The 25,764-nt window shown below is 39.3% G+C and overlaps 4 protein-coding genes and 1 long non-coding RNA gene across 6 annotated transcripts; 2 read left to right on the forward strand and 3 right to left on the reverse strand.

Moving 5' to 3' along the window:
- Positions 1–2,027: 2,027 nt before the first annotated feature.
- On the reverse strand, positions 2,028–3,467 carry LOC102706696 (CASP-like protein 4D1). The gene is made up of 3 exons (XM_006662924.1): positions 3,310–3,467; positions 2,747–2,885; positions 2,028–2,231 (listed from the first exon to the last, which is right to left on the reverse strand). The coding sequence occupies exons 1-3, from the start codon at positions 3,465–3,467 to the stop codon at positions 2,028–2,030; spliced, it is 501 nt and encodes a 166-aa protein (XP_006662987.1).
- A 2,959-nt stretch (positions 3,468–6,426) lies between these two features.
- LOC102716266 (aarF domain-containing protein kinase 1) lies at positions 6,427–15,867 on the forward strand. Of its 2 annotated transcripts, XM_015842206.2 has the most exons (16): positions 6,427–6,669; positions 6,748–6,831; positions 7,646–7,786; positions 7,874–7,944; positions 8,619–8,712; positions 9,838–9,915; positions 11,730–11,796; positions 12,333–12,418; positions 12,972–13,022; positions 13,282–13,329; positions 13,794–13,914; positions 14,100–14,280; positions 14,908–15,045; positions 15,124–15,236; positions 15,339–15,407; positions 15,534–15,867. In XM_015842206.2, exons 1-16 carry the CDS (start codon positions 6,517–6,519, stop codon positions 15,617–15,619), a joined length of 1,581 nt encoding a protein of 526 aa, XP_015697692.2. In that variant the 5' UTR covers positions 6,427–6,516; the 3' UTR covers positions 15,620–15,867. The 2 variants fall into 2 exon arrangements, with proteins under 2 accessions (XP_015697692.2, XP_040384576.1); XM_040528642.1 differs by lacking the exon at positions 15,534–15,867 and having other exon boundaries at positions 15,147–15,236.
- A 113-nt stretch (positions 15,868–15,980) lies between these two features.
- On the reverse strand, positions 15,981–18,976 carry LOC102716546 (phosphatidate cytidylyltransferase, mitochondrial). The gene is made up of 8 exons (XM_006663456.3): positions 18,771–18,976; positions 18,599–18,658; positions 18,432–18,500; positions 18,218–18,310; positions 17,672–17,776; positions 17,496–17,573; positions 16,899–17,024; positions 15,981–16,569 (listed from the first exon to the last, which is right to left on the reverse strand). Exons 1-8 carry the CDS (start codon positions 18,945–18,947, stop codon positions 16,273–16,275), a joined length of 1,005 nt encoding a protein of 334 aa, XP_006663519.2. The 5' UTR covers positions 18,948–18,976; the 3' UTR covers positions 15,981–16,272.
- A 2,293-nt stretch (positions 18,977–21,269) lies between these two features.
- Positions 21,270–24,571, reverse strand: LOC102706421 (7-methyl-GTP pyrophosphatase-like). Its single transcript, XM_006662923.3, has 9 exons — positions 24,310–24,571; positions 24,122–24,193; positions 23,908–23,982; positions 23,500–23,583; positions 22,907–22,976; positions 22,722–22,813; positions 22,170–22,211; positions 21,904–21,984; positions 21,270–21,810 (listed from the first exon to the last, which is right to left on the reverse strand). Exons 1-9 carry the CDS (start codon positions 24,349–24,351, stop codon positions 21,733–21,735), a joined length of 636 nt encoding a protein of 211 aa, XP_006662986.2. The 5' UTR covers positions 24,352–24,571; the 3' UTR covers positions 21,270–21,732.
- LOC107305250 lies at positions 24,554–25,558 on the forward strand. Its single transcript, XR_001551369.2, has 3 exons — positions 24,554–24,971; positions 25,096–25,226; positions 25,312–25,558. It is a non-coding gene; the product is annotated as an uncharacterized LOC107305250 (long non-coding RNA).
- Positions 25,559–25,764: the final 206 nt, after the last annotated feature.

Here is a 25,764-nt window from a genome sequence, read left to right on the forward strand (position 1 = left end):
CGCGTTTCGTATGGACGAGGATAAGTTAACTTGAAAAATGTAAAATGTATTATTAATTATTAAAATAATATGAAATAGATTAATATGATTTTTAAAACAACTTTTCTATAAAAATTTTTTATAAAAAATACACAGTTTAGCAGTTCGGAAAACGTACGCGTGGAAAACAAGAGGGTAAGTTAACTCAGAGGAAAGTACCGAACGCGGCCTCTCTCATGAATTTTTTTGGTTTTCAAATTTTAGAACTAAACCATTTTAATTTATTTTCAAATATTAACCTTTTAGTCATACCAATCTAACAAATATTATCAAATAACATTACCGTAATGGTTTTATTTATCATGCTAGCTAGAACAATACTGACACGTCCACTGCTCATGACGTAGCAGCGTTATTTGCCTATGTCTGTTGGGACGGTGGGATCAAAACGTTTTAAATTTTAAATAAATTTTTAGAAGGATTTATTTAAAATTTTAAAAATAATAGAAAATCTCCCTTATGTCGCGCGCATCGTAAGGCTGTGGTACGTGCCCCGGATCACTTAACGGCGTGGATGGACGGCTGGGATGTGATCCACGTCAAGTACACGTACTTTAGGTACCAAAAAATGATGAAGCCAGGACTATACAAAACGTAATTAAGAGAGGAAAACTGCACGCCTTGTGTTTCCGATCGAGTACGTTTTGGTCGTCGTTAAACTACTCTCTCGGAAAACAACGTGCGCCATTTATTATCATTTAGTGGTTTTGCGACATTTCGTAAAGCCATATATATGCCGCATTAATTGTGCTGGTACATATATATTTGGGGGCACGACTACGTGTACACTGTGTACTGAGCAATAGTGTTCATAATTAATTAGTTTGAGAAGGCTCTAGATGCATTGGATAAGGTTAAAGTTAGTTGATTAGGGCTGCATCAAGTAATCAATTTTGGGCTTCCATGGACAGAGGGTACGCTTGCTAGGCCAGAGAGATTGGGCCATGCTGTGCCTACCGGCATGATTAGTGTGTTTAAAGAAGCATTTAACCTCCATATTGTGTTTTTTTGTCACTTTACACATCAGACCCTAACGGTCGGAAATTTTATATATAGAACAGATCCATACACTATAAATTTTATAGATAGTTTTTTTTTATAATTCGTGTGCAAGTATAAAGGTTCATCTTTATCTTAGAAAGTTTGTGTACAAAAAATTTATATAAAAAACAATTTTATAACATATAAAGTATCTTGTGAAAAAAATATCTAGATACAAAATATCATATTAGAAAGATGTATCTATAAAATTTATACATTAAAATTTATACATATAATTTATAAAGTCATCGGTGATGGACCGAACCATACACAGTCATCTAGCTATAACAGACCCTGTTACGGCCGGTCAAAGATGGCTTTGCTGGTGACGGGCTTTTGGGCTCCGTCATGGTTGCTCTGTCATATTTGTAGGGATCTGTACTAGAAAGTTTATACATGCAAATTTTGTATATACGAAGTGTTTATATGAGCTAGCGGGCGCTCTAATGTATGTCCGTTAGCCTTTTCGCACGTGAGTGTTATGTAGACAAAAACATCTCGGTTAATGCAATTTGGTGTAAAAATAATGGTTTGAAAAATTAAGGGACGAACAATGTCTGGTTTCTTAATTTTATGAATGACTTTAAGCTTTAGAAACAAAATAAGGGATATAAATGTATTTTTTCCTTCCAATCCAATAACAAGACAATGCACAATAATTATTTATGCCTATATAATGGTTTACAATAAAGCATACATCTTTGAATCACTACATCTTTCAGATATTTATTCTCCTCGATAACACAACTAAACCCAGCCTGTACATACATCACAGATATACACCGAGTAAACACACATCAAATTATTGACCGGCGTAACACAACAAATAACAAAATCCTAACCAAATCAATGCAGCTAAAAAGCTAGCTGATCACTTAATTTACTTGACGATCGAGAGAGTAATTAAGCTAGCAACCTATCTCATGAGAAATCTCTGAATCGATCGATCACCGGACGAGCGAGTAGACGGAGAGCATTACGACGAGCGCCATGGCGGCGGCGGCGAGCAGCATGAGCCCGGCGGAGACGAAGGCCAGGTTGAGGAACCTGGCCAGCTCCCCGTGCAGATTCGAGCCGCCGAGCAAGCGCTTCATGTCGTAGGTGAAGCCCAGGCCGGCCGCCGCCCCCGTCGCCACCAGCAACGTGAACACCTACGTATGTATATAGATTTATACAAACCTGAACATATGTAGCCTGGAATCAGTGGCTGAAGCAGAAATTTTCTAAGCCTAGAGCTCAACAATGAAATTTATGCCTTTTTAATAAATTTTAACTAAAATTTAATATTTTTTGCAATATATTTTTTTCAACCAGGCGTAGGGCTCAAGCCCAAGTTACCCTGTATCTGGATCCGCCCCTGCCTGGAATGGTTAAAAATTTTGTCCTAAACATTCCGCTAATCAAAGATGTCATTGTGTAATAACTAACACCCTCATCATTTAAGGCCAACAAGTTACAAATATAAGCAGAATTTTAAATTTAAAACTTTTTTAGTTTTAGGTTTATTTTTATTGTTGTTCATTATAATAAGTTGTTTGCTTATAATAAGCATAAACGAAACGATGATGTTGGTTGGATCTCCCTGAATATAAATGACTGGAAGGAGTATAATTGTTTAGTTTTAGAAATATATATGTTCTTAAAAAAATTAATGTAGATGAATTACCACGTCAGCGCAGACGAGGAAGAGTGCCACGTCCTCGCTGCCTCCGATCATCCCCTTCCTCCTGGCGATGCCGACGGCGGCGAACGGGATCTGTATCAGGGTGTAGACGCACCCAACGACGGCGACTGCAAGGACGTACCTACGACGACAGATCAACACGAATTAAACGGCAAAGTTAACTCCATTTTTACATATTTTTCCAAACGGGAAAACATCGTGACAGTTTCGGTCATTAGCGAAATATTCGGATTACTTGTCATAATTAAGGCAATCGGAGATTTACAATAATATTTTCAGTGTTAATTACGATGACACACATGCATGGAACTTGGAAGAGGAGTAATATATATGGGCCACGTTCTTTTCTACAAAATTATGGTTGGTCTTTTATAAACATGTTGTATTTTTTTTTAAAAAAATGTCTCTATGTAAGAAGTTGATTTCAGTTTTTCAATTTTGTAGGAGATAATTTTATTGTGTATTTACATAAATAGCGATAAAAAATCAAACAGTTTTTCTTTTATCAACTGGAAGAGCACGACCTAATAATGCTGGACGCAGACCTGTAGGCGTAGACGTCCTTGAAGGTGAACTTGTGGTCGTCGTCGACGGCGAACTTGTCGGCGGCGATGACGGCGAGCGACGCCGCGAGGAGGGCCAGCGTGAGGAGGCGGAGGGCCAGCACGGCGGACAGCAGAGCCGTCCTGGAGGACGACGCCATTGCTGTCGCCTACTACGTACCTAGCTCCGGTACTCCGGTCGATCGAATAATATATACGGTCGTATGTATATATACTTCTTTCTAGCTGGCTTTGGCCGGCAGTAGAGCTACTTAATTAATTATTGCAGTGTATCGTATCGGTCGGCCGGCCCTGCTTGCTGCATGCTGGCTGCATTTGCATTGTCCAAATCGCCGGGTGATCGTCGTTGTAGCCAGCTTGGGGCTGTAGCTGGAAGATGGATTTGTGTGACATTTGGCTGGAGATGGTTGGTTGGCTATTGAGCCCGGCCTTTGAATTGGTCCATCGTTCTCGCCCCCCATATATATATATGAAAGTTAGATACTATTATCAAGTGTAGCTACTCTCTTCATGTCTAAGGTGTAAACACTTACATAATTGTTTCTGCTCCTATCCAACAGAAAGTATAAACATATCATCCAATTATATGTATATAGTTTGTACTTTCAACAAGTGTATACGAAAGATTGTATAATTTTTTAATAGTTATTTAATTGTATAAATGGTAAAATTAATGTCTGAAAAGTTAAAAACATGCTCTAGAAAAACAAAAGATGATGAAACTTTTATACAGAAACGTTTCGCTAAATATATATATTCAAAGAAAGATATATTAAAAGAATGCAACCTTGATCGATGCACCTGTCGAGCCGACGAGGCGAGGAGGAAATTCGATCGTGCTTAAAATTAGTGATATTGGTGAATGATCGATATATGTACGTGCATTACTACCTCCGTTTCTCATAACGTATTTTTTTCATTATTATTTAGATTTATATAAATACAAATAAATCTAAACGTATATACCGTCGATATTCCTTAATTAATAAATAAATCTAAGTATAACTAAAATATCTAAATGTCCTTTAATTCTCTGTCGGCGTGGTTTACCTAGCTTACCGTTTAAATCTTAGAGGGTTATTGAATTCCACAGTAAACTCAGTAATTGACCATGATAAACAATAGAAAAAAAGGACAAATTTTATTTTAAAAGTGATGTTTATGCTTAATTTTTCTTTTTTTTACTTGGTGGGGTCGTTACACCGTGTCTTTACCGTCACTATATCCGATGTTAAACCTAGTTACTATGCTATTTGGTACTAAAGAAAACTCTATCGTCATATACATCACGACTTTTATGGGTTCACTGGTAAATATATTTTCTTAATTTCTTCCTTGTCACTACTATGCAAATGCACGCTCATAAAAGAAACACTACCGTGAAAAATATACAAGGTCCACGTGTACTTCGTGTCAATAGTTTTTAGGGGCACATATATATCTTACCATTAAAACACTATCCGTTAAATTAAAACATGCCCTGGATTGGTGCCTCCACAGCGTTTGGGGCGTGACCGTTTCGCACACTATCCACGTCAACCATGGCTTTCTAGAGACCTCCGTTTCGAGCCCTCTCTTGACGCCTTAATTTCCTACGAGCACGATGGCCTTGGCTTTTTCGTCGTGCATTGCGTGAGGTGCCTTGCTTTTTCACAACATGCGAAGGCGTGGAGCAAGCGTGCGTATATGGGTTGTCGACACGTCATTATCGTTGTTTTCTATGCATATGGTTTGGTGGTCGTGGTCTATAGGTGATTTACTATGTCGTGTGAGCTCCTGTCGTTCTGGTGCAGTGGATGTTGAATAGTCCCACATTGGTTATGGAGGGGCAATGGACCTAGGATATAAGTGGGGGAACCTCTCATCTCAATGGCTAGCTTTTAAGGTAGGAAAGACCCTTTACGATCCTACAAGTGGTATCAGAGCCTGGCTAGTTTAACATCTCTGGCCCGATGGATCGTAGGGTGCCTGCGGGGATGCGGGACCTGTATACTTGATAGACCGTGGGCTGGTGATAGCCCGGATACGGTGAAGGGGTGTTGAAGGGCTGAGGGACACCAATGTGTGAAGGGGGTGATTGTTGAATAGTCTCACATTGATTGTGGAGGGGCAATGGAACTAGGATATAAGTGGGGGAACCCCTCACCTCAATGGCTAGCTTTTGAGGTGGGAAAGACCCTTTACGATCCTACAATGAAAATGTTGTATGTGGTGGTCTTGAGTTGTGTTGGCGTACAATGAATAGCAGGTGTGGTAAACATGTGTAGTAGAGGGATGGCTGTAAAGGAAGAGCTCTGTGTGGTTAGTTTATAGACCACCTCTTGATGTGCTATCTATGACACATGGGCCCATTTAGAGATATATCAGCTTTTATATGTGAACCAGGAGCATGCTCTATTGTGTGTTGATTATTGGGCTTGGTTAGGTGGGTGTTAGTCTTGCCTAGGTGAGGTGCATGTATAATGGATATACCTCTGGCTTTAGCAGGGATATATTTGAATCAATTTATCTATATATACACCTTTTATTTCAATGTATTATAGGCTCACCAATAGGGCATACAAAGCGCGTCAAATGTCTAGTTGTAGGAAGGAGAGGTACAGAGAAGTCTTTGGAATTGATTTATGAAATGAAAGAGGTTTGTTGGATGAAGAGATGGGGTTAATAATGGATCTGGAGGGTGTGAAAAATATTGAATATGGAGACATTCTATATTCTAATGTGTATTACATTGACCAAAATTTTTGATCTATAATCTAAAATTTTTTAAACCAGTATAACATATCGTTATTTAAAATTGTATTATAAAACCTAGGTGGTCACCTTTGGGTGAGAATAAAGTGAAACAATATATTTGTAACGAAAAATAATTTATGAATAAACTTTTATATATGTGTTTTTGGTCATCTAAAGTAAAAACTGAAAAATAAACTACGATGAAAAACTTTAAAATCAATCATAAATTTAAGATTAAAAGTTTTAATTTTATTTTATAAATATAAACAGAAATAAAAAACAAGGCCACAAATTTTAACAATTTTAGTTAGGATTATCATTAAAAAAACAATTACGTTTTCTTCTCCGTAGGAGTTAGGACAGACAACCTTTGGGTTCTTCCCGACCACTCTGCACCCCTGCTCTTCCCTAGTTCCCTCCACGCTCTCTAAACCCTAAACCCTGCACGCCGCGATGCTCCGCCGCCGCCGGGGCCCGCTCCTCCTCGTCGCCGCAGCGGGCGCCGCCGCCGCGGCTGCGCCCGCCGTATCCCCCTCCGAAGAAGGCCGCCGCGGCGCCCCCTCCGTGCTCCACGGCGTCGCCCGCTCCTCCCGCGCCGTCTACACGGTTTGTTCCCGACCTCTCTCTCTCTCCCCGCGCGGTGCGGCGCTCTCGTGCTCAGTGTTGCCGGCTGGGTGTTTGCAGATTGGCTTCGTGGTGGTGGACTACAAGTACTCGCTCCGCGGGCTGGCTCATGGATCGGCGGATTACCGGGATAAGCGCTCCGAGGTTTGTGTTCTGTACTGTTTGCGGACTTGCTGTGAAGTGCGGTGTGCACGCGTAGGCTGGTTGGTTAGTGGAGATGGAGAACTGTAATTTGGTTTGTTGTGTTGATCATGGTCCCATGGATTATTAGGTAGGTAGCAGTGCAGCCATTAATTTCTTAAATGTGGAGATTGAAGTCGTAGGATTGTGACAGAATGATTTCTTTTGATAGGATGTTAGGAGTTTTAGACAGCTATGTCACCATGTGACCTTTTGCTCCTGACCTCCTAGCACTGTTTGTCGCTTCCATAGGCCTACCAGTTGGCAGATGAAGAAGACATAAGAGGAATTTGGGGATAAGAGAAGCTGTCACTCAGTTTCCTTTTTTCTCCTGTACAGCATCAAACCAACTGTTTTTTAACAGCCTTATCTATTCTACTTACAAATTCAAAATCATTTTTGTAGAAAGAACATCATTCATTGATATTGCTTCTTTCAGAACTCGAAACTGAATTGAACTTGATTTGGACAGACTCGTTGACACAATTTTAGTTTTTCGTTTTTTTTGATATTTTATACTTTAGAAGGTCATCAATCAGATCTCTCAAACTCTCTCCCTTTCTTTGTATTTTTCAAGGAAACAAAGTTGCATGATGTGGGTGCTGTGATGCTTGTTTGAGTATATTATGTTTTCTGAAGTTTGATCAGGGTTAGCATGCTATAGTGTATTTGATTTAACACGTGGCATTTTGAAAGCTGTTAAAAGTAGCCAGACTTCTCAGATGGTTATAATATTTGATTATTCTGTAAATGCTTTATGTTAACATGTATATTGTAGGTTCATTTGCGTTCAGCAAAAAGGCTACTTAAACTATGCGAGGCAAATAGAGGGTTTTATGTAAAAGCTGGTCAATTTGTTTCATCACTAAGACAAGTACCAAAGGAATATTCATCAACGCTCTCTTGCCTACAAGATCAGGTTGACTAGTTACTTTCTACCTTATTGTCAGTGTATACTGTATATCCACATTAGTTTTTGTTTTTCTCCATTTTTATAATAATTCAGGCAACTCCGTGCAATTTCCAAGATATCAAAACAGTGTTGGAGCAGAAATTTGGCAATGATTTACATAGCATGTAAGTATTAAAAGTTCATGGTTTTCCCAATTGATTGTCATCCATAGTATGCTACGCAGAGCTGTGGACTGTGGTTATAGGAAAGTGAGACCATCTCAATTTTTTTTTCTTTTCAAAGAAAAATTGTGTCATATATGTATTCTGGGTTATCATATTCTTTTTGCATGCTTTTCACTGTATCTCATTAGCATATAATCTGTGATTGGCCTGACATTTAATCTGGTGTGGGTTACTGTAGTCAGAATAGATTATGCATAAGTTTGCTCTTAGCTGTTATTGGATGTTAGGATGCTTAGCTAGGGTGGTTGACATTAGTGCTAGACTGCTAGTCTCATCTCCTTGCCATTTGCATTAAGCAATGATTATATGCACTAACTCTATAACACCGTTAGACCAATTCGTCCACGTTTAACTAGTACTGCTGGGTTAATTAGCTTTTCATATGAGGTTTCGGAGACCATCTGTAGCAACCATGATTAACTTTTAGGCTAATTGAGGGTGAATGCATGGTGCTCTTACGAGCTTGATTTACCCAGGGTCTTAATTAAACTAATCAGTTGAGAGTTTTTGTCAATTGTACCTCTAGCTCATAATTTTGTTGAAATTTTCTGTTAGTAGTTGCATAATTCCCATAATCAGGTGAGAATATTTAAAATTTAATACTTGAGTATCAGATTCCTGGATTTTGATGAACATCCGATTGCTGCTGCATCAATTGCTCAGGTTCATCGAGGTCGGTTGAAAAACAAACAGGAAGTAGCTGTAAAGGTAGGCGGCTTTCAATACTGTACCTCTTTCATGTGTTCCATTTTCTTTTCTGAAAGATGTTTTATTTTTTGTTTGGTTCAATGCAATTCTGTCTTCACCATTGAAACAAACAGTGCTCTCTATGCAATACATTTATGTAAACTATTGAAATGTGTCCACTGTCCAGCTTGATATCATCACACACTTACACTCTCAAGAGAGAGAAATCAGAGAGATTGCATTTATGTTACATCCACCATCCAGAGCTATAACTTGTACTGGGACCTACCAAATTTATATCCACCATCCCACTTCTAGCTTATAGCTTTGCACAGGGATCTATCAAATTTATGGATGCTTACGAACAAAAATTTTCTTTAAGGATAGGAGCTGTTTAATAGATTTTATTTCCCTGGATCTTTATAGATGTGTCAATTTCATATTCTAGTCATTTATCAAACACTTTACACATAATTTTAGAGTATTTTTCTAGATGTCACAGGCAATGAGAAAGCTGGATTGACTCGAAATGTTTTGATCATTAACTTGGTCGATAATGTCTAAACCTTTAGCTGACAATATGAAACTTTTATACATTAATTTTACATAGTCAGCTAAGCCATCCATAATCCATTGATGTGAACATAAATAGTTCATCTCAATTCTTTTGACTGAGAGCATTAACTGATCTCTTGCACTTTCTTATTGAGTTTTGATGTTACTAGCTAGCAGGAAAAGTTTAAGATGCAAACCCTAGTAGCAGGATCATGGGTATGAATTATATAAATCCAAACCTAATAGTATAATTGGCAAATGGTGTTTGTTGAAGTGGCCAATGTGTGTATATACTTAGAAAATACACCTTATTATTTTTTTAACACATGTATTATGTATAAGTATAATAGCCAAATGAATGATTTAGTTATGAATGTGGGGTTTTATGAAGCATTTCCCCCTAAAACGTGGTGTAACTTGAAAATGATTGCAAAATCTGGGGTTTTGTGAAATTTGCTCAAGGGGTTTCCTGTTATATTCAATTTTGAAATGCCATTTCATTTTTCCCAGTAATGTCCTGCAATGTTGTCTTTGTTGATGTCCATATATATTAATCCATCAGAGGACTTCTATCTTAATTGTGTCTTCTAGGTTCAATATCCTGGGCTGGAGCAGCGCATGAAGATAGACATAATGACTATGTCTTTCTTGTCAAAATCTGTCTCTTGGGTATGTTACATATATCATTTTGGGATTTCGATGATTTGCAAATTGAATATTTTGTGCATCTAGCCCATTGAATGTGTGAAAAGTATTTTTGCCCATGTATTTACTATTGTGTATACAGTAATGAAGGAAGAGCAAGTTATGATCAGTCCAATTAAAATAGTGATTAAAACTCCAGCTTTGTTAACATCAATAATGTTGCTAAAATTCTGAGAACAAACCATTCTTGAAGCACTAGTATTGCTGGAATTGTGAGAAAAAAGAGAACAATATATAATGCAATACTAATTCCTAAGCAAGCAATTAATTTTTGAGTGAAGTGCACCGGCAGTCCTCAAACTTGTCGAGGTGTGTCATCTAGGTCCCTATACTCTCAAATTGCACTTTAGCGTCCCTAAACTCGATTATGCGTCCATTAGTGGTCCAAACCAGTCTCAGGATGACTTTTTAGCCGACGTGGCATCGTGACGTGGATGGTGCTACCAGCTGCCTTTTGCCTCTCGATTCAGTGAAATACTTGTATTTTGTCTTTTGTTTCATAGTTTCCTGGGATGTTTCATAGTTTTCTGGGATGGTAGAAGTAATCTAATCTTTAGTGAGATGGTACATGCAACTCACAGTGGTTTAAGCTCCAGTAGTGATCTGGAATATAATTGTGATGGCACTGCAATTTATCTAGTAATGTATGTCCTGTCTCAGGATTTCTGGAAGAAAGATTGGTCACATGTACTCTGGGATTCAGCTAGCTCAATTTTCTGGGATTCAGTTACCTCAATTTTCTGGGATTCATGTTAAATCAGGTTAAATTTTCTCATGTGAACAATATAGCAGCAAAGGCCATTTCATTCCATTCAACAAAGGCCATAACCATATCATTTCATTGCACAAATTATGACATTACATTTAATCCATGCCACTACATTTCTGAACACAGATTCAGCCATTCCTGAACAAAGCATATATATTGATGGCCAAAATACATACACAGCAAGCTACAAAACATTTCAGTAATAGAAGAATTTCACTACCAATTTCTATCAAAACATTCATCTTCTTTACTAGCTGCTTGTCCTGCAACCTGCCTTCCTCCAACTCCTTCACCTTCAGCTTCGCCTTGCAGATCTATCACCTGCCTTTTCCCTCATGATTCAGAACAAGCTTGCAAATATCACCTTTCAGCTGGCTAGCACCATCCGCGTCACGATGCCACATCGGCTAAAAAGTCATCCCGAGGCTGGTTTGGACCACTAATGGACGCATAATCGAGTTCAGAGACGTTAAAGTGCAATTTAAGAGTATAGGGACCTAGATGACACACCTCGACAAATTTAAGGACCGCTAGTGCACTTCACTTTTTTTGTAGCTTGACACTAGTAGTTCATACATATTTTGAACAACTTAAAATTTTAATTTGTTTCTTTTTAGCTTGACATGTGCCAATATATGCTTTAGGATGCTGTACATGTCAGTGTTTTAGTTTAAAGTGTTATTAATGAAAAGGTGAGTAGGTGACCGATACGTTCTTCAATCCAAAGCAAGCCATTGAGTTGTGGTTATTACTGGTTAGCTTGATGCCAGTACTGTTGTTGACATTGTTTAGCCTTTTATGGTAGTTGTCATAATTGGATAACTTTGATAAGTAAAGTACTTTGACTTTGACTACCATTGGTACAATAATCGAGTTCTCTGGTATGGTCAACTTTTTTCTTATGTTTAACAAAGTTACTGAATTTATCTTGTTCTAAAAATACTTTATTTTTGTAATTGGAAATTTGACCCTGCAAAAAAGGATAAAAGTTGATGCTTTTCTATTTCAGATTTTTCCTGATTATAGGTTTGAGAAGTTATTGACTGAATTTGAGAGAACCATGTCAATGGAACTAGGTAAGTTTTCTTTCATTCTATTATTATTGCTTTATTTTCTCTGTATCTGTTTAAATTATTTTCTTTGATTTTCTATGTTCATGCTGTATAGAATCATCTATTATTTTCCCCGAGTTATAACATTACATTCAGTAAAACTAGTTACTACTGTCTATTTTATCAGTTTGCCTTCTCCTTCCAGAGAATCTAAGAACAATCATCCATATCTTGTGTTTATTAAAATCAATCTGTACACACACATTTTTTTTAAAAAAAAAATCAGTGTATATAACATGACTTTTACAACAGTTAAATGCATTATAGGTTTTCATTTAATTTATTTAAATAATTCATGATGTGTTCTCACTCCGTTGCGCACTCCTCGTGCATTTCACTTGCACCAAACTTCGGTTAATCTACTGATGTGGGTTTTGGACGTTTAAGAAATTTCTGGAACCCTTTAGTTGATTTTGACATTGAAAAGGTTTCACGATGCCTATAGCTTTACTAAATCTGGTATTTCTGTTTTGTAGAACTTACAGTATGTTGTGTTGCAGATTTTACACAAGAGGCTAAAAATTCTGAGAGAACAGCTAGCTGCTTCAGGAAAAATAATGTTGTCAAAGTACCACAAGTGTTTTGGGTATGGAGCCTATCAAACTTGTATTTGCTGAACATCTCCAGCCAGTAGTGTCTAGTGCTTAAAAAGACCTGTCGTGTTTATGGTTATATCTATAGCCCTTAAAGTCATCTAGTGCTGACCATCAAAATGTACCTAAAGTAAGTAGATGTGAATGCAGATAAATTTGTTCACTAAAATCCTGGCTTTATATTGAATTACATTCAAATTAATGACTTACTACATCATGCAAGAAATGAACATCCAGAACTTCAAGAAATAGGTGGATTGTATTTTGAGATGCGTAGATTAGTACTTTGTAGAACTAAACATCAACAAGCATTTGGCTACCAGAAAAAAACATGTTGAGTGCATGAAGCAAACCCAAAATTAAAAGAATTATTAATTCAAATTTTTTGTTGCTGAAGTAAAGTTTTCTTTGACAGATGGCAATTATTCGAACTTATGCTAATACATTTGGTTCATCTGTTGTGTATCACATTTTAATTTTTTGGTGGATACGGTGGTAATATTTTAGGTTTGTGTATCAGTTTGACTATAGTTAAAGCTTTTACAGGAACTAACAAGCAAGGAGGTTTTGACAATGGAATTTTGTTCTGGCTACAAGGTAAATTGCTATCCCTTTGGCAATACTATAAATTTCATATGGAATTTCATTCATCAATCAGTTGGATTTCATCCATTAGCCAAACATACTCTGAACTTCACTTAAGATACAGAAAAAGATAGGGAATTTCTTTGCAGAGAAAGGAAGAGGTACTGAGGAAATATGACAATACCTCCATTATTCTAGCTGTTGTTGTATCTGAAAATTCTGTAATGCAAGAAAACATGAACATAACATATTTTTCTTACTGTTGTGACAGGTTGATAACTTGGACTCCCTAAGGAAATCAGATATCAGTCCCAGAAAGGTTCCTTCTTAGTGCTTAGCAAATACATTTGTTTATACTGAAAGTTTTCCTTGCTGTTAATTTGACAAAAAATAGAAGGGGTTCCCAAACAGACAAGCACATAAGTGCACACCAACATGTTATAAAATGTGGTGTTGGTGTAAAATTATTGTGCTTATGAATTTGTAGGCATTTATATTTCACAATTTGAAACTGTTTCTTAATGTGTTATGGATGGATTCATGGCAAGGTTATTTAGAAAATGATATGCATTTTTCACTCTTTGGTTCACTTGTTTTGATGTAGCACATTTTGTACAATTGTATTCCTTTAGGGAGTATACCTGGCACTCATTTGTGTATTACCTAAGGAAATAGCAGAACCCGAAGTTCTGAACAAAGCAGGATATTAGTTTATTGTATTCTTGTTCACTGTACTTTATATTAAAATTGCGCTATTGTATCTTTCTAATGCTTATCTTTCAGGTAGCTGAAGCATTAATTCAACTTTTTGGGGAAATGATATTTGTACATGGTTTTGTTCATGGTGATCCTCATCCTGGAAATATATTAGTTTCTCCTCAAGGCCAAGGGAGATTTTCATTAGGTGCTCTTTTTGGCATTTCCTGCATGTCTATATTGATTTTATTTATACTGTAAGAACCTAAGTTGTTGGGAAGCATTTGGTTTCAAGAGTAGATACTTAATATCTTCTAGTTATTCTCATTGTTCTATTTGGTGTAGTGAGCTTCAAATTATTTTTAGTTGATTAAGTGACACGTATTTTTGCAGTGCTGCTTGATCATGGAATTTATAAAGAATTAGACCAAAAGTTCAGATTGAACTATTGTCAGCTGTGGAAAGCATTGATATTGTTGGATTCTCAAAAAATTATGGAGTTAGGTGAACAGTTTGGTGTTGGTAAATATGCTAAGTACTTTCCTGTACTATTCACTGGGAGGACTATAGAAAGGTACATGCTTATTATGAATCCTTTTTCCCAAGCAAACCTGATTCATACATGTCCAAATTGTAAAGTGTGGAAAATATTTTCGGTCTTATGCAAAATATTCAAATATTAATTGGATTCTTTGAAACAAAGAAGAAAATGAACAACAGATAAGCACTGAGGAAAATTACTGTACTCTTTATTAGTACTTTAGGCACTTATGCTATATCTGAACAAATCCGGCATGGACTGGTTCTCTATATAATAAACTTATGTACTCAAAGGCTTAGTATTTAAGACATTCATTCTTTACATAAATAATGCTTGCATCATTTATTCTATGATTTTGTTACAGATATGCGGTCTAACAGTTGAGCTATGAATAAATTTAGACATGAGAACTCTGACAAAAAGTTTTTTATTCTAGCATTATAACTTGAGTTGATTCGTACGTACAGTTGAGCTATGAATAAATTTAGACATGAGAACTCTGACAAAAAAGTTTTTTATTCTAGCATTATAACTTGAGTTGATTCGTACGTACGGGAGCTCATTTATTGTATTTGATTTACTAGTCTTTTACATCTCATAATTTACATCCTGGTTATATTGCTGGTATAACCTTTGCATAATTGTCATGATGTTCATCAGCAAATCAATTCTAGGAACACAAATGTCTATTGAAGAGAGAATGCGTTTAAAGCAGGACCTGAACTCTCTGGGAATGGATGATATATCTTCATTTATGGAGTCTTTGCCACCTGACTTTCTCACCATACTTCGAACAGAGTAAGCCATAGTTTGGCAGAGTGCATATCTCATCATTGTTTTTGTCATATCCATTCTTGCTTGTGATCTCAATTTCAGTGGATTGCTGAGGTCAATTTTAGGGAATCTAGGGGCACCACGTCATGTGCGACTTCTTACCTATGCAAAATGTGCTATACACGGCCTTGAAGAGCAGTCCAAATTGCAATCAGGTATGTCTCAGCTAACTTTGTTTATCAAAATTAGTTTAAAGTCAATATTTTAGCTTCAACTCCAAGATTAGTCTAATATCCTGAGCCGTTCTATGCATTTAGGCCCAATCAAGCGTACGATCTTACAGGTCAAAATAAGCATTAGCTATCTTCATGTGAGGATACTTATCGGTAAGGCGGTAACTGACAACTGTTCTACCCAACCATCCTTCATCCTTATGCTTATCTGCTAATTGATGTGAAAATGTTTCTGCTTTGTATAGCACATGATAATCCTGAAAATTCCACTTTTTTCAGAATTAGCAGGGTTCTTAATGCAAGTTAATGATCTTAGTCAGAAGGTCATGAGCAGATTCAGACGGATGCTCCAGAAGACTAGCTGAGATTTAGTTTCTTGTGATGTTGAGACCTCTCAAGTGATATCCTGAAGTCGGACAAGCCGGCCGAACAAGACAGGAAACAACCCGAAGCGTTTAGTAGACTTTTAGGTACATTAACCGTACAGTTCGTTAGAACCTTTGGATTCTGATGTTGATGAATTGTGTGATCACACCTCCATTATATGTAAACACAAATTTGGACTCTGGCTAATGCTAATTTGCCGTGAATGAAGTCTTTAATTTCATGTAGGAATTTTTTTCCCCCCAAACTGCTATGAGATTTTAGTTCCACTGACAAGTATGAAATGGAAACCATCACATCAACATTTTAATGATGATAACAAGCAAGAGAAGTTTTAATTTCGTGGACGGGCACGTCTCATATCATAGTGTGCCATGTATGGTCACCTGTATCATTATGCTAAGTGATCGATCCTAAAGAAATTGTGGCTTGCCTGGGCAATAGCACCAGATTCTGACAGTAACCAAACTCCAAACCGATTTGAAGATTTGAAGTCATGCGTTTAACTCTTTAAGACTGTATCCTATATTGACCTAAGAGCAAAATCTACCCTAAATCCATGTGACTAAGCAAAATCTACCCTAAATCCATATAACTAACAAAGGCTTCTACAGTCTCAGGTGTTAGCAACAACTTAAATTGTTCTGGATTTCCAAGCTTTGGAAATCTTCTTCCCCAGATATCTAGCAGCAACAGCACCGCCTGATGCCAGCAGTCCAGACACCGCTTGACGTGCACTTGAGACCATTACCCGGCGCCTCAAAGCCTTCCGGACACAGGTTGCTGCCACTTCTTTTGAAGAAACAACGGTGCGGGTTGGCGTTTCTGGAAATGAAACAATGCAGTTTGATACAAATCTTCCTTGCATTCGCCTTTGGATCGTCCATGGGAGATAAGAGAACAGTTCGATTGTTGAAGATGCACCACAATCCTGTAAATATATAACTCTTAATTTCAGTTTGTGAAATTTCAAAGAACTTTCATACAGTACCAAAAAGTTAACTTGTCCAGTTTCAAAAGAGGTAGATATATCACATTTTGCATGCAGAAACATCAGTTATCAGGATCTACACAAGTTACAAACTTTAGCTGATATTGGAACATTTTCAGTAACGATCAGCTCGGATGCAAGGATACACCAATATAACCTGGTGGGCCACCAACGATGCATTGTGATAGCAAGAGATGCACTCAGTGAGAGGCTAAACACTTCACTCTTTCTAAAAACTGTATGAATTTATAGAAAAAGGAAACAAGGACCTGCTGGAAAGCCATCTGTTGTCCATAAGACGATGCCTTCAGTAGTCCTTCAGCAATGTACTCTTGTATCTGCGGTTTGTACATCAATTGAAATGATTGGAAACTACCCTCGACAATTTTCTTGACCTGATTCAGAGCAGAGTTGGCACCAAACCACAAGTTCCATTAATGCAATGTTGTAATCATAGACAAAATAAGGATGAACAATAATTATCTTGTCGGTCCTTCCCAGTAAACAGCAGTGACTCACTAATTTGCTTTATACAGACAATTCATATGCCATATGTGCATGCATGTGCAGGATGACATACCAGTGATTATGGCAGAGTAAGGAAACATATCACATACAACACACTTGGAATGGGGTGCAATAGTTGCATACGGTGTGCCAAACAGTCCATGCTATATTTGATTCTTTTGTGGCCCTTATTTTTTTTTAAAAAAATAATATGTCATCCACTTTTTAAAGCATATAATAGAGTTGTCTTTCAGACATGACATACTTGTGACCATTGTGAGGAATGTTAAACTGAACAGAAATAACTTCAAGGGAATATTTTAAGGATAACAAGATAGAGTACATCTTTCTAATATTACCTTGTTTTTGTCTTCTGCAAAGAGCATTCTTAAATCACCCATGTATGATAAGCTGCAAATTTGGGCGTACAGGTCATACTGCACAAAAGGATAAAAAGGGAAGATGAAAACAAGCAGTCAAGAGCAGAATCCATTAGACAATATCATGGTTGTAAACGACAGCGTTGATACTAAACCTCAGTGAATTCAGCTGGCAAGAGTAGTAGTGAAGCTGAAGTTGCCATTTTCAGATTAATTGTGTTAACCTTCCTTATATCCCAATTATCAACAAGAACATGAACCTAAATGAATACAAAAGACATTTAGCCATAATGCCAAATTTGCAAATAGAAGGTACTCAAGCCATTTTAAAATGTAAGCATTTATAATATTTGAATCATTATACCATAATATAAACATTTTTGGCACTATTCTCAATACTACTTATCACATCAATCACTTTTCATTCAAAATTCCTTTCATTTTATCCCTATCTATCCTCTCACCCCCATCGATTCCTCATTTACTCAGGGGTGCCATAGTCTATTATTCTCAATTCTAATCCATGCTAAACAATATAGAAATACTTATATTTCGGAATGGAGGTATTATATACAAAGGTTGAACCAAGCACCAACAATGATATAACATGGACCACGAATTACCGCGCTGACAAAACAAAACAAGATTATCACTGCTCACATTTTCCCCTTCCTACAGCAATGAGAAGTGGGCATACATACAGGTTTCTGCAGTCGACCGCTCAGGTAGAACCGGTCCCAGGTCAAGACATCCATGGCCAGGTCCTTCATCCTCACCACCCCGTACTTTATCCTCTGCATCCACATAGCTACAATTCTCACTCAAAACTCAATGCAGACACAGGGACACAAGTAAACCACAGTGCACTCAAAGCATCAGACAAAAAATGCATGAGCCTTGTTGCATATATGCTACCTTGTCCCTCCACTCAACAAATGGATTGAAGTACACTCCAACACCGATGTTATCCGCAAGCCGAGTAATCTGAACTTCCACAGCCAAGATTCAATCAGTCACACAGTTAGATGAGCAAATAACAACAGCAACTGAGAGAAATTTGGAGGTGTGAAATGGGAGCGTACAGCGCCGGTGTCGAGGCGAGCCATCCAGCCGGAGTAGTGCCCGGGGTTCCTCTCCAAATTCTGCACCAATCAGCCAGCCAAGAATCAATCCAAGATCGCACCAAACCAAATACGGATCAACTAGATGGACTAATCTGGAAGGAGTAGGGCGGGGTCAGTCACCTTCACCTACCTCGGAGTGCCACTGGAGGGGGTCGGCGACGCCGAGGATGTAGTCGACCATGGAGGCCGCGTCGGGGCGGGCGTGGAGGAGCGTGGAGCCGTACGCGCAGCAGAAGTCCACCGGCGGGAGGAGCTCGCCGAGCGGGCCGGCCAGCCCTGCCGCCCTCCCCGCCTCCGCCGGCCCCATTCGGTGGCTCGCGCGTGGGTGCTTCAGGGAGGGGAGAGCCGAAGTGGTGGCGTCGCCGGAGGAGCGAGGCGGCGAGCCGGTCCGGTCCGGTCGCCGGCGGAGGCTGCCGCCGTTTTACCGTGACGAGGAAGAAGAAGAAGAAACGGGCCGGCGTTTGGGCCCAATTTATATGGGCCGAACAATTCGGCCCGAAATGGGAGTGCCACTACACGCGGCCCATTAGGGTTTAGGCCCAAAGGCAGTTTCACCTGACTGGCCCATATTCGTTTTAATGGGCCTATCTTCCGGCTCTGCTCGGATTTTCCTTTGTGGGCCTCAAGGCTAGGCTTTCCTCTGTTTGACGTGGGATGGATTGCAGTAGCATTTGGGATCCGGAGAACTTGTCTGTTCCAAAACAAAATAAGCTTGATCACAGAGACTGATCATTCATGTATGGGGCTTCACATTTATATCGTACTCCGTCCATATTTACAGGTACGTCACTTTGACTTTTTTTAATATAAATTTAACCATTTATCTTAATCAATTTTTTTAAAACATCATCTATTTTGTTATGACTTATTTAAAATAAGTGTTTTAAGCATTATATATATATATATATATACACACTAATTTTTTAATAAGACAAACGGTCAAATATCGAGTCTAAAAGTTAAAAGCAGTATACGTTAAAACATACACGGAGGTAGCATAAAATAATACTCCACTGTATGTGTTTCCTAGTGAAGCAACCCCATGATAGACAAGCACAGTATACGATCTTTGCAGCACAGAAGTAATTGAGTGCCGTTCGGTCACTGCCAAACATCCCAGGGCCTCTAGTAACACCAGAATTTCAAAGAAATTCTGCAAAGTGCTACTCCCTCCATCCGGAAAAAAAAACAATTCTTGAATTCCCAAGGAGGAATTTGCAGTGACATCAAATGTCTATTATGCCCTCATTACCGTCCGGGAAAAAACCAATTCTTGAATTCCCAAGGAGGAATTTGCATTGACATCAAATGTCTATTATGCCCTCATTACCGTCCGGGAAAAAACCAATTCTTGAATTCCCAAGGAGGAATTTGCAAGTGCCATCAAATGTCTATTATGTCCTCATTAAAGTAGTGCAATAATTGATTAACAATTCTTTATCTCATTAACAATTTCCAAGAGAAAGAGGCCCGTTGATTTTCTGGTGGCCTCGGTCTTCGGTGGACCGTGGATGAGACCCCTGCTGTACTACTACTGTTTAACCTACTGTCCTGCTATTGTTTAACAGCTCTGACCACTCTAAAAATCGGTTTTTTGTCGGACAAGAAATGGACTCAAAATCGATTGTTTTCCGGCGGGGCGGAGGGAATACACAAGTCTTTGAGTTAATTATATAGCTCCTCATTGTTTTATTGAAATTAAGAATAAGTGAAATGGCTTATTAACAATTAAAAATTAATTTATAGATAAATCTTATATATATATATGTTCTTATATATCTAAACTAAGATGAAAAACCTTAAAATTAACTCCAAATTTAAGTTTTAAAATTCAAATATTGACTTATAAACATAAGAAAAAGACGGAGGCTACAATTCTTTTGCCATTCTCGTTCCTCATGCATATATAGATTGAACACTTCACAATGATAGTATATATTCAGTTAATAGGTGCAAGTAGAGATGACAACGGGAAATTCACCGTCGGGGATCATCACCACGTCCCCGTCCCCGTGGTGATAAAATTTCCCTGTCCCCGTCCCTGTGAAGCACGACGGGGCTTACACTGAACCCATCCTCGATCCCCGTTGTGATTTTTTCACCGTGGTTTTCCCCGACCTGTGAAGCAGTTTTCCCCGACCTGTGAAGCGGCGTGCTGGTGAACGAGCAAAGAGGGACGGGGCGGCGACGCGTTGGGCGAAGAGGAGGCGGCGCGTCGAGGTGGCGGTTGTCGAGCGAAGAGGCGACGGGCGGCCAGGCGCCCCCCGTGAAGTGGCGCGCTGGTGAATCGGCAGAGAGGGACGAGGTGGCGGCGCGTCAAGGAAAGAATAGGCAACACGCCGACGGATAAGGAGGCGGCGCGTCAGAGTGACGGCTACCGAGCGGCCGATGCAACGAGAGGGGAGCGCATCGGGGGCAACCGACAAGTGGAGAGGCGACAGGCGACCCGCGCTGCAGGCGGAGGTCACGACGAGCGGCTAGCGCGGCGAGGAGGGCGGCTGGCGCGGCGAGGAGGGTGACGCGTCAGGATGTGGGCGTCAAGTGAAGAGAGAGAGGCAGAGAGCTATTGTGTTAGGGTTTGGCTTATATAGCATGTCTGGTGGGCTTTATCTGTTTGGGCCAAACCATATTTAAAGCCCGGATTAGATCCCTCAACAGTATAAACGGGTCACCGCGGGGAACGGGGACGGGGAGTGGTGCACCGTCCCCATCCCCGCCATCCCCGACGGGGATGAAGTTGGCACCATTTGTATCCCCATGGGTACTATATTTCACCCATCTTTATCACCTAATAGGTGAATTCACCATGGGAAATCGGGTATCGGTCCCCGTTACATCTCTAGGTGCAAGACTGGAAATACAATGATGAAATCTTATGAAAGCAGCAGACAGAGAGACAGAAGTATCCTTGGCTTCTTGGACACCAAGTATCTCCGTGTGTCAGGTTCTGAAGTCCTTCAAAAGCTTTGAACTACAGAAAAAAATCCTAGGTGCCAGTAGACCATCATATCCCTGACGTGTTTTCACCAATAAGTATCTCTTTGGAAGTTGTAAAAATGTGGTAAATGATTAGAGCACCAAATATTACTAGGCTAAACGGACAATGCTTCCTGAATTAATTTGTTTGCAAGATCCTTCGAGATCCCCATTACACTGTCACTAGAACCAACCTACATGAGAAGGAGACCAAGTTTGCATTAGTTTAAAATGTAATGATGTACCTATAAGACTTGTTCTGTAAAAAACAAGGTGAGATCTCTGACCACTGCTTCAACAAATGGTAATGTCAATGGATGCTCAAGCAACAATCCACCTGCAACCCTAAATACTACCCCCTCATCAATCTGTTGACATGGAAGGGGTAGATAGATCAGGTCAGTGACATAACAACATTGCAATTTTGTCAAGCATGGGATCCTACGATGATAATCCAGGAATTAACTGGATGCCGCTTCAACTCTAACTGTTGGATTGTTTTGGCAAAAAAATCTATTGATAAAATACATAGAGTAGAATAAACGAGACCAACCAGGTTTTCAATGACCTCGTCTGGAATATCATGGAAATACACCTGCAAAATACGACAAAAGAACCATGACTGAGTTTTCCATGATATATATACACAATTCAGTTGTTTTTTGGTCGGCAGAATTATAACATTATCCACTGAATTGCCCCAAAATTGGCCTAAATACTAACATCATAAAACAAACAATTGTTGCTTTGCAGTAATACAATGACTCACCTCATCTTTTAAAAGTTCATCCTTTTATAGTTAATTTAATATAACTGAAAGATGGCCAAGATCTGCTTTGTAATAGCTATATCTAGATAGATGCACACAACAATGTTTGCCACACAAGTCTAAAAAGTACAATTGTCAATAGTCACTGGATGGTGAAGTATCCTTTGATATTTGACACATTTACAGATCTTGGATGAATCATTTTCTGTCAAAGATGTTGGTCAATGGGCTTTGGTTGCATGTATGACATATCAATGGGATCACCCACATTGACAAATCTGCTTCAACACAAACAACTTTTATCAAACAAATCTTGTGACTACAAAAGTAAATTACCTCAGCTTTGTCCAGGCTTCCAAGCCTCTTGCCAGTTGTAAGATTAGTTACAACTACAGACCCCACAGTTGATACATGGCTGCCAGAGTAACCTGGAGAAAGTAATGGTTCAACTAATTAATAATACATTAACACAATGGACAATAAGAACATAAGACGCATGTTGCATGGGAACATGGACAGACCCTTCAGGAATTGGCGTGCTTCTTCCTTAGTTGTTGGTTTTTCTCTAATAATCCCTTCATGGACGACCACCTCAAGGTCAACTACAGTTCAGTATGACAGTAATGCGAATGACAAATATTCTAGTAAATGAAGCAGATATGTTCAACCACATGCTCATGAAATATAGCCACAAGAGAACATCCACAAAAAAAATGCTGAAATAGAAATGAATTGTGCATGCATCCTTGTGAAAGTTATGATTTACACAGAAAAAAGTACTAATTGATGAGCATTGACAATGCACATCTTGATATCCACAAATTTAAAACCTAATTTTCTCAGCATTGCCTCAATCGACTATTGTATCTATATGACATACGGATTTGGTGATATCAAAAGGAAAAGAGCCTACCTATACAAATGCGTAATAACAACAAGGCACAAAAATAGTCATATTTAAATTGAAGTACGACCCCATGGAACACCTACCTAGGAAAGAAAAATCAAAGGAGAACTCAAAATGAGGTATAGGCGTATTTTGAACATATTGTTTTATGAGGAATCAGCATCAAGTTCCATGTAAATTAGCAGAGCAAAGGAAATCAAGGCATACTATGTCAGAAGTGATCAGGAGCGTTGGTCTATCACCCTCTTTCTGGTAATCAGAAATGTTCAATCTAGACATGATAGCATCAGCCTGAAAGATGTTCGAAGCAATCAGTTTCCATTTATAGGGAAAACTTTGACATCATAGAAACAATATCATAGAACCAAATACCCCATTGAAGCTACCATGGTTTGAACAATTTATTTTTTTGAAACCCCGTGGTTTGAACAATTCATGTACTTGGGTAGAGAATAGAGACCATCAACCACTACAATGCATATTTAGCGATTTACTACGGTAGCACACAAATCTTTCACATCCTAACAACCAATGCTGAAGTCTATGAAACCGGTGCAACGCCTATACTGAAGCTGTAGCAATTCCAATGAAGGGGGGAAAAGAAAAGGGCCGCACCTTGGCCTCCGCAAGAACCGTCACCAACTCGTCAGGATTCTCCCTCCTGATGCTCTTCTCGTCGATATCTGCAGTCTGGAATCACAAACGCAGTTCATCCTCAAGGGGAACAGTCCAGAAAAACAAGCAAATCCCCAAAAGGAGAATGCAGTGCAGAGCGGAAAGAGGCCACCCCCAAGAAGCAGAAGAGAAAAGCGCCCCCAACCCAACCTACCCTGACTTCGAATTCGAGCCCCATCTCGGTGAGTATGTGCTTCCTGGCCACCGAAGACGACCCCAGGATCAGCTGCAACGTGCAACAGCCAGCAACCGCCGCCGCCGCCGCCAGAACGAACAGATTAGTTGCTCACGCTACTCAAACAAGAACAGATTAAAACAGCGGGGCTCCCAAAAAGAACGAACCTTGAAGGGCTGGGGGCTTGCGGGGATGGGGGCCGCGGCCATCAGGTAGGCGGGTCCCCAGGTAGGCCTTCGCGAGAGATGAGTGACCTGAGCTTTGTGCTGCTGTGGCGGCGAGGAAGGCGAGAGAATGCGTGGGAGCCGCTGCCAGAAGATGTGGCGGAGGCGGTGGATATTTACCTATTTGCCACTCTATAGAGTAGGCTGTCAAGGAAGCTTGGAGCTCGCGAGCATGCTCGAGCTCGGCTTCAGTTCGACTCGATAAGGAACCGAACCGAGCTAGAGCTTATCATAAAGCTCGCGAGCTCTAGCGAGTCAAGCTTAAGCTCAAAATTTTCACTTCGCACATTCCAATTTCTTCCGCGCTCTAGTTCTAAATTCTCACTGCTAGCAATCAAATAGTCAATGGCCCAACGAACACAAACAATTATTCCCCACCTGTCCCAATACAACAGCCCGTATATACCCAAACCCTAGTTTATTTGCTCTCTTTCTCAAAACACTGCTCTCTTCGATTTGTCTCAGATTGCTCCGGCGTTTGCTACTATGGATCTAGCCAAGGGTCCGGCCATCATTCGCCTCTCCTGTGACTCCTGTCCTGGAAGTGCCTCATTGGAGACAGCATGAGCCCACCGCCTCCACCGTAAATGACGACCCAGATCTGAGTATGTCACCTCTTCTTTCTTTGTATGTTTTTACATTTTGGTTTCTTTTGCACCCACATGCCCACTATATAGAATTTAGTTCCTTGATCAATGTTACTAATTTACATTGAATTTTATGGACTAGGTGTCTAGTTGGAGTGGTACTGCTGCTTATCTTGTTGTTCTCTTGTTCTACTTATCTTGTTGTTCTCTTGTTCTCAAAGTCTGAAAGTTGTAGAACATTACATGCTTGCCATTTGCCAAGGTAAATTGATGGTATGCTCCTCTTCTTGTACTTATTTGATTCATCCTCTTGTGTAGGATATATATTGATAGTAGTTGTATTTTTTAATTTTTGTAGATGTCTGAAAATCGATCTATAGAGATTGAGTCACCGAACCATCCAAAAAGTTATTACGGGAAGATATCCAAATTGCTGAAAGAACTACCTTAACGAGCTCTCGGAGCTTATACGAACCGAGCTCGAGTTGAGCCGAGCCTTGATCGAGCTCGACCGAGCCTATCTTTAAGCTTGAATGTTATGCTAGGCTCGAGCTCGAGCTTAGGTAGGTAAGCTCGCTCGAGCTCGGCTGCCCTACTCCAGAGTCCAGTCCAAGAAAATTGTATTTTGCCATTATCAAAACATGATTTTGCTAAAATAATGTTTCTAGTGTTGGCTTCGCTAGGATGCTATTCTCAAGCTAGTGCACACGTTAAAATACTATTTGAGCTATTTGATGCAAAAGAAAATATTGTTGCTCTTTATTTTCCGGTGAGTTTACCAAATTACCAAATGATCGTGGCAATTCAAGAA

The sequence above is a fragment of the Oryza brachyantha genome, chromosome 11, assembly GCF_000231095.2.
Source record: "Oryza brachyantha chromosome 11, ObraRS2, whole genome shotgun sequence".
In the NCBI taxonomy this organism is placed as follows: Eukaryota; Viridiplantae; Streptophyta; class Magnoliopsida; order Poales; family Poaceae; genus Oryza; species Oryza brachyantha.

Excerpts from the sequence above, each read along its gene's own strand:
- LOC102706696 (XM_006662924.1), bottom strand. The coding sequence starts at position 3,467 with ATGGCGTCGTCCTCCAGGACGGCTCTGCTGTCCGCCGTGCTGGCCCTC. Across the intron at positions 2,886-3,309 it reads AAGGACGTCTACGCCTACAG|GTACGTCCTTGCAGTCGCCG; the intron begins GTCTGCGTCCAG and ends CTGTCGTCGTAG. Across the intron at positions 2,232-2,746 it reads TCCTCGTCTGCGCTGACGTG|GTGTTCACGTTGCTGGTGGC; the intron begins GTAATTCATCTA and ends ATACATACGTAG.
- LOC102716266 (XM_015842206.2), top strand. The coding sequence starts at position 6,517 with ATGCTCCGCCGCCGCCGGGGCCCGCTCCTCCTCGTCGCCGCAGCGGGC. Across the intron at positions 7,945-8,618 it reads GGCAATGATTTACATAGCAT|ATTCCTGGATTTTGATGAAC; the intron begins GTAAGTATTAAA and ends CTTGAGTATCAG. Across the intron at positions 15,237-15,338 it reads GCAGTCCAAATTGCAATCAG|GCCCAATCAAGCGTACGATC; the intron begins GTATGTCTCAGC and ends CTATGCATTTAG.
- LOC102716546 (XM_006663456.3), bottom strand. The coding sequence starts at position 18,947 with ATGGGGCCGGCGGAGGCGGGGAGGGCGGCAGGGCTGGCCGGCCCGCTC. Across the intron at positions 18,311-18,431 it reads TTGTTGAGTGGAGGGACAAG|AGGATAAAGTACGGGGTGGT; the intron begins GTAGCATATATG and ends ATGTGGATGCAG. Across the intron at positions 17,574-17,671 it reads TGCCAGCTGAATTCACTGAG|TATGACCTGTACGCCCAAAT; the intron begins GTTTAGTATCAA and ends CCTTTTGTGCAG.
- LOC102706421 (XM_006662923.3), bottom strand. The coding sequence starts at position 24,351 with ATGGCCGCGGCCCCCATCCCCGCAAGCCCCCAGCCCTTCAAG. Across the intron at positions 23,983-24,121 it reads GGCTCGAATTCGAAGTCAGG|ACTGCAGATATCGACGAGAA; the intron begins GTAGGTTGGGTT and ends TTGTGATTCCAG. Across the intron at positions 21,811-21,903 it reads TACCATTTGTTGAAGCAGTG|GTTGGTTCTAGTGACAGTGT; the intron begins GTCAGAGATCTC and ends CTTCTCATGTAG.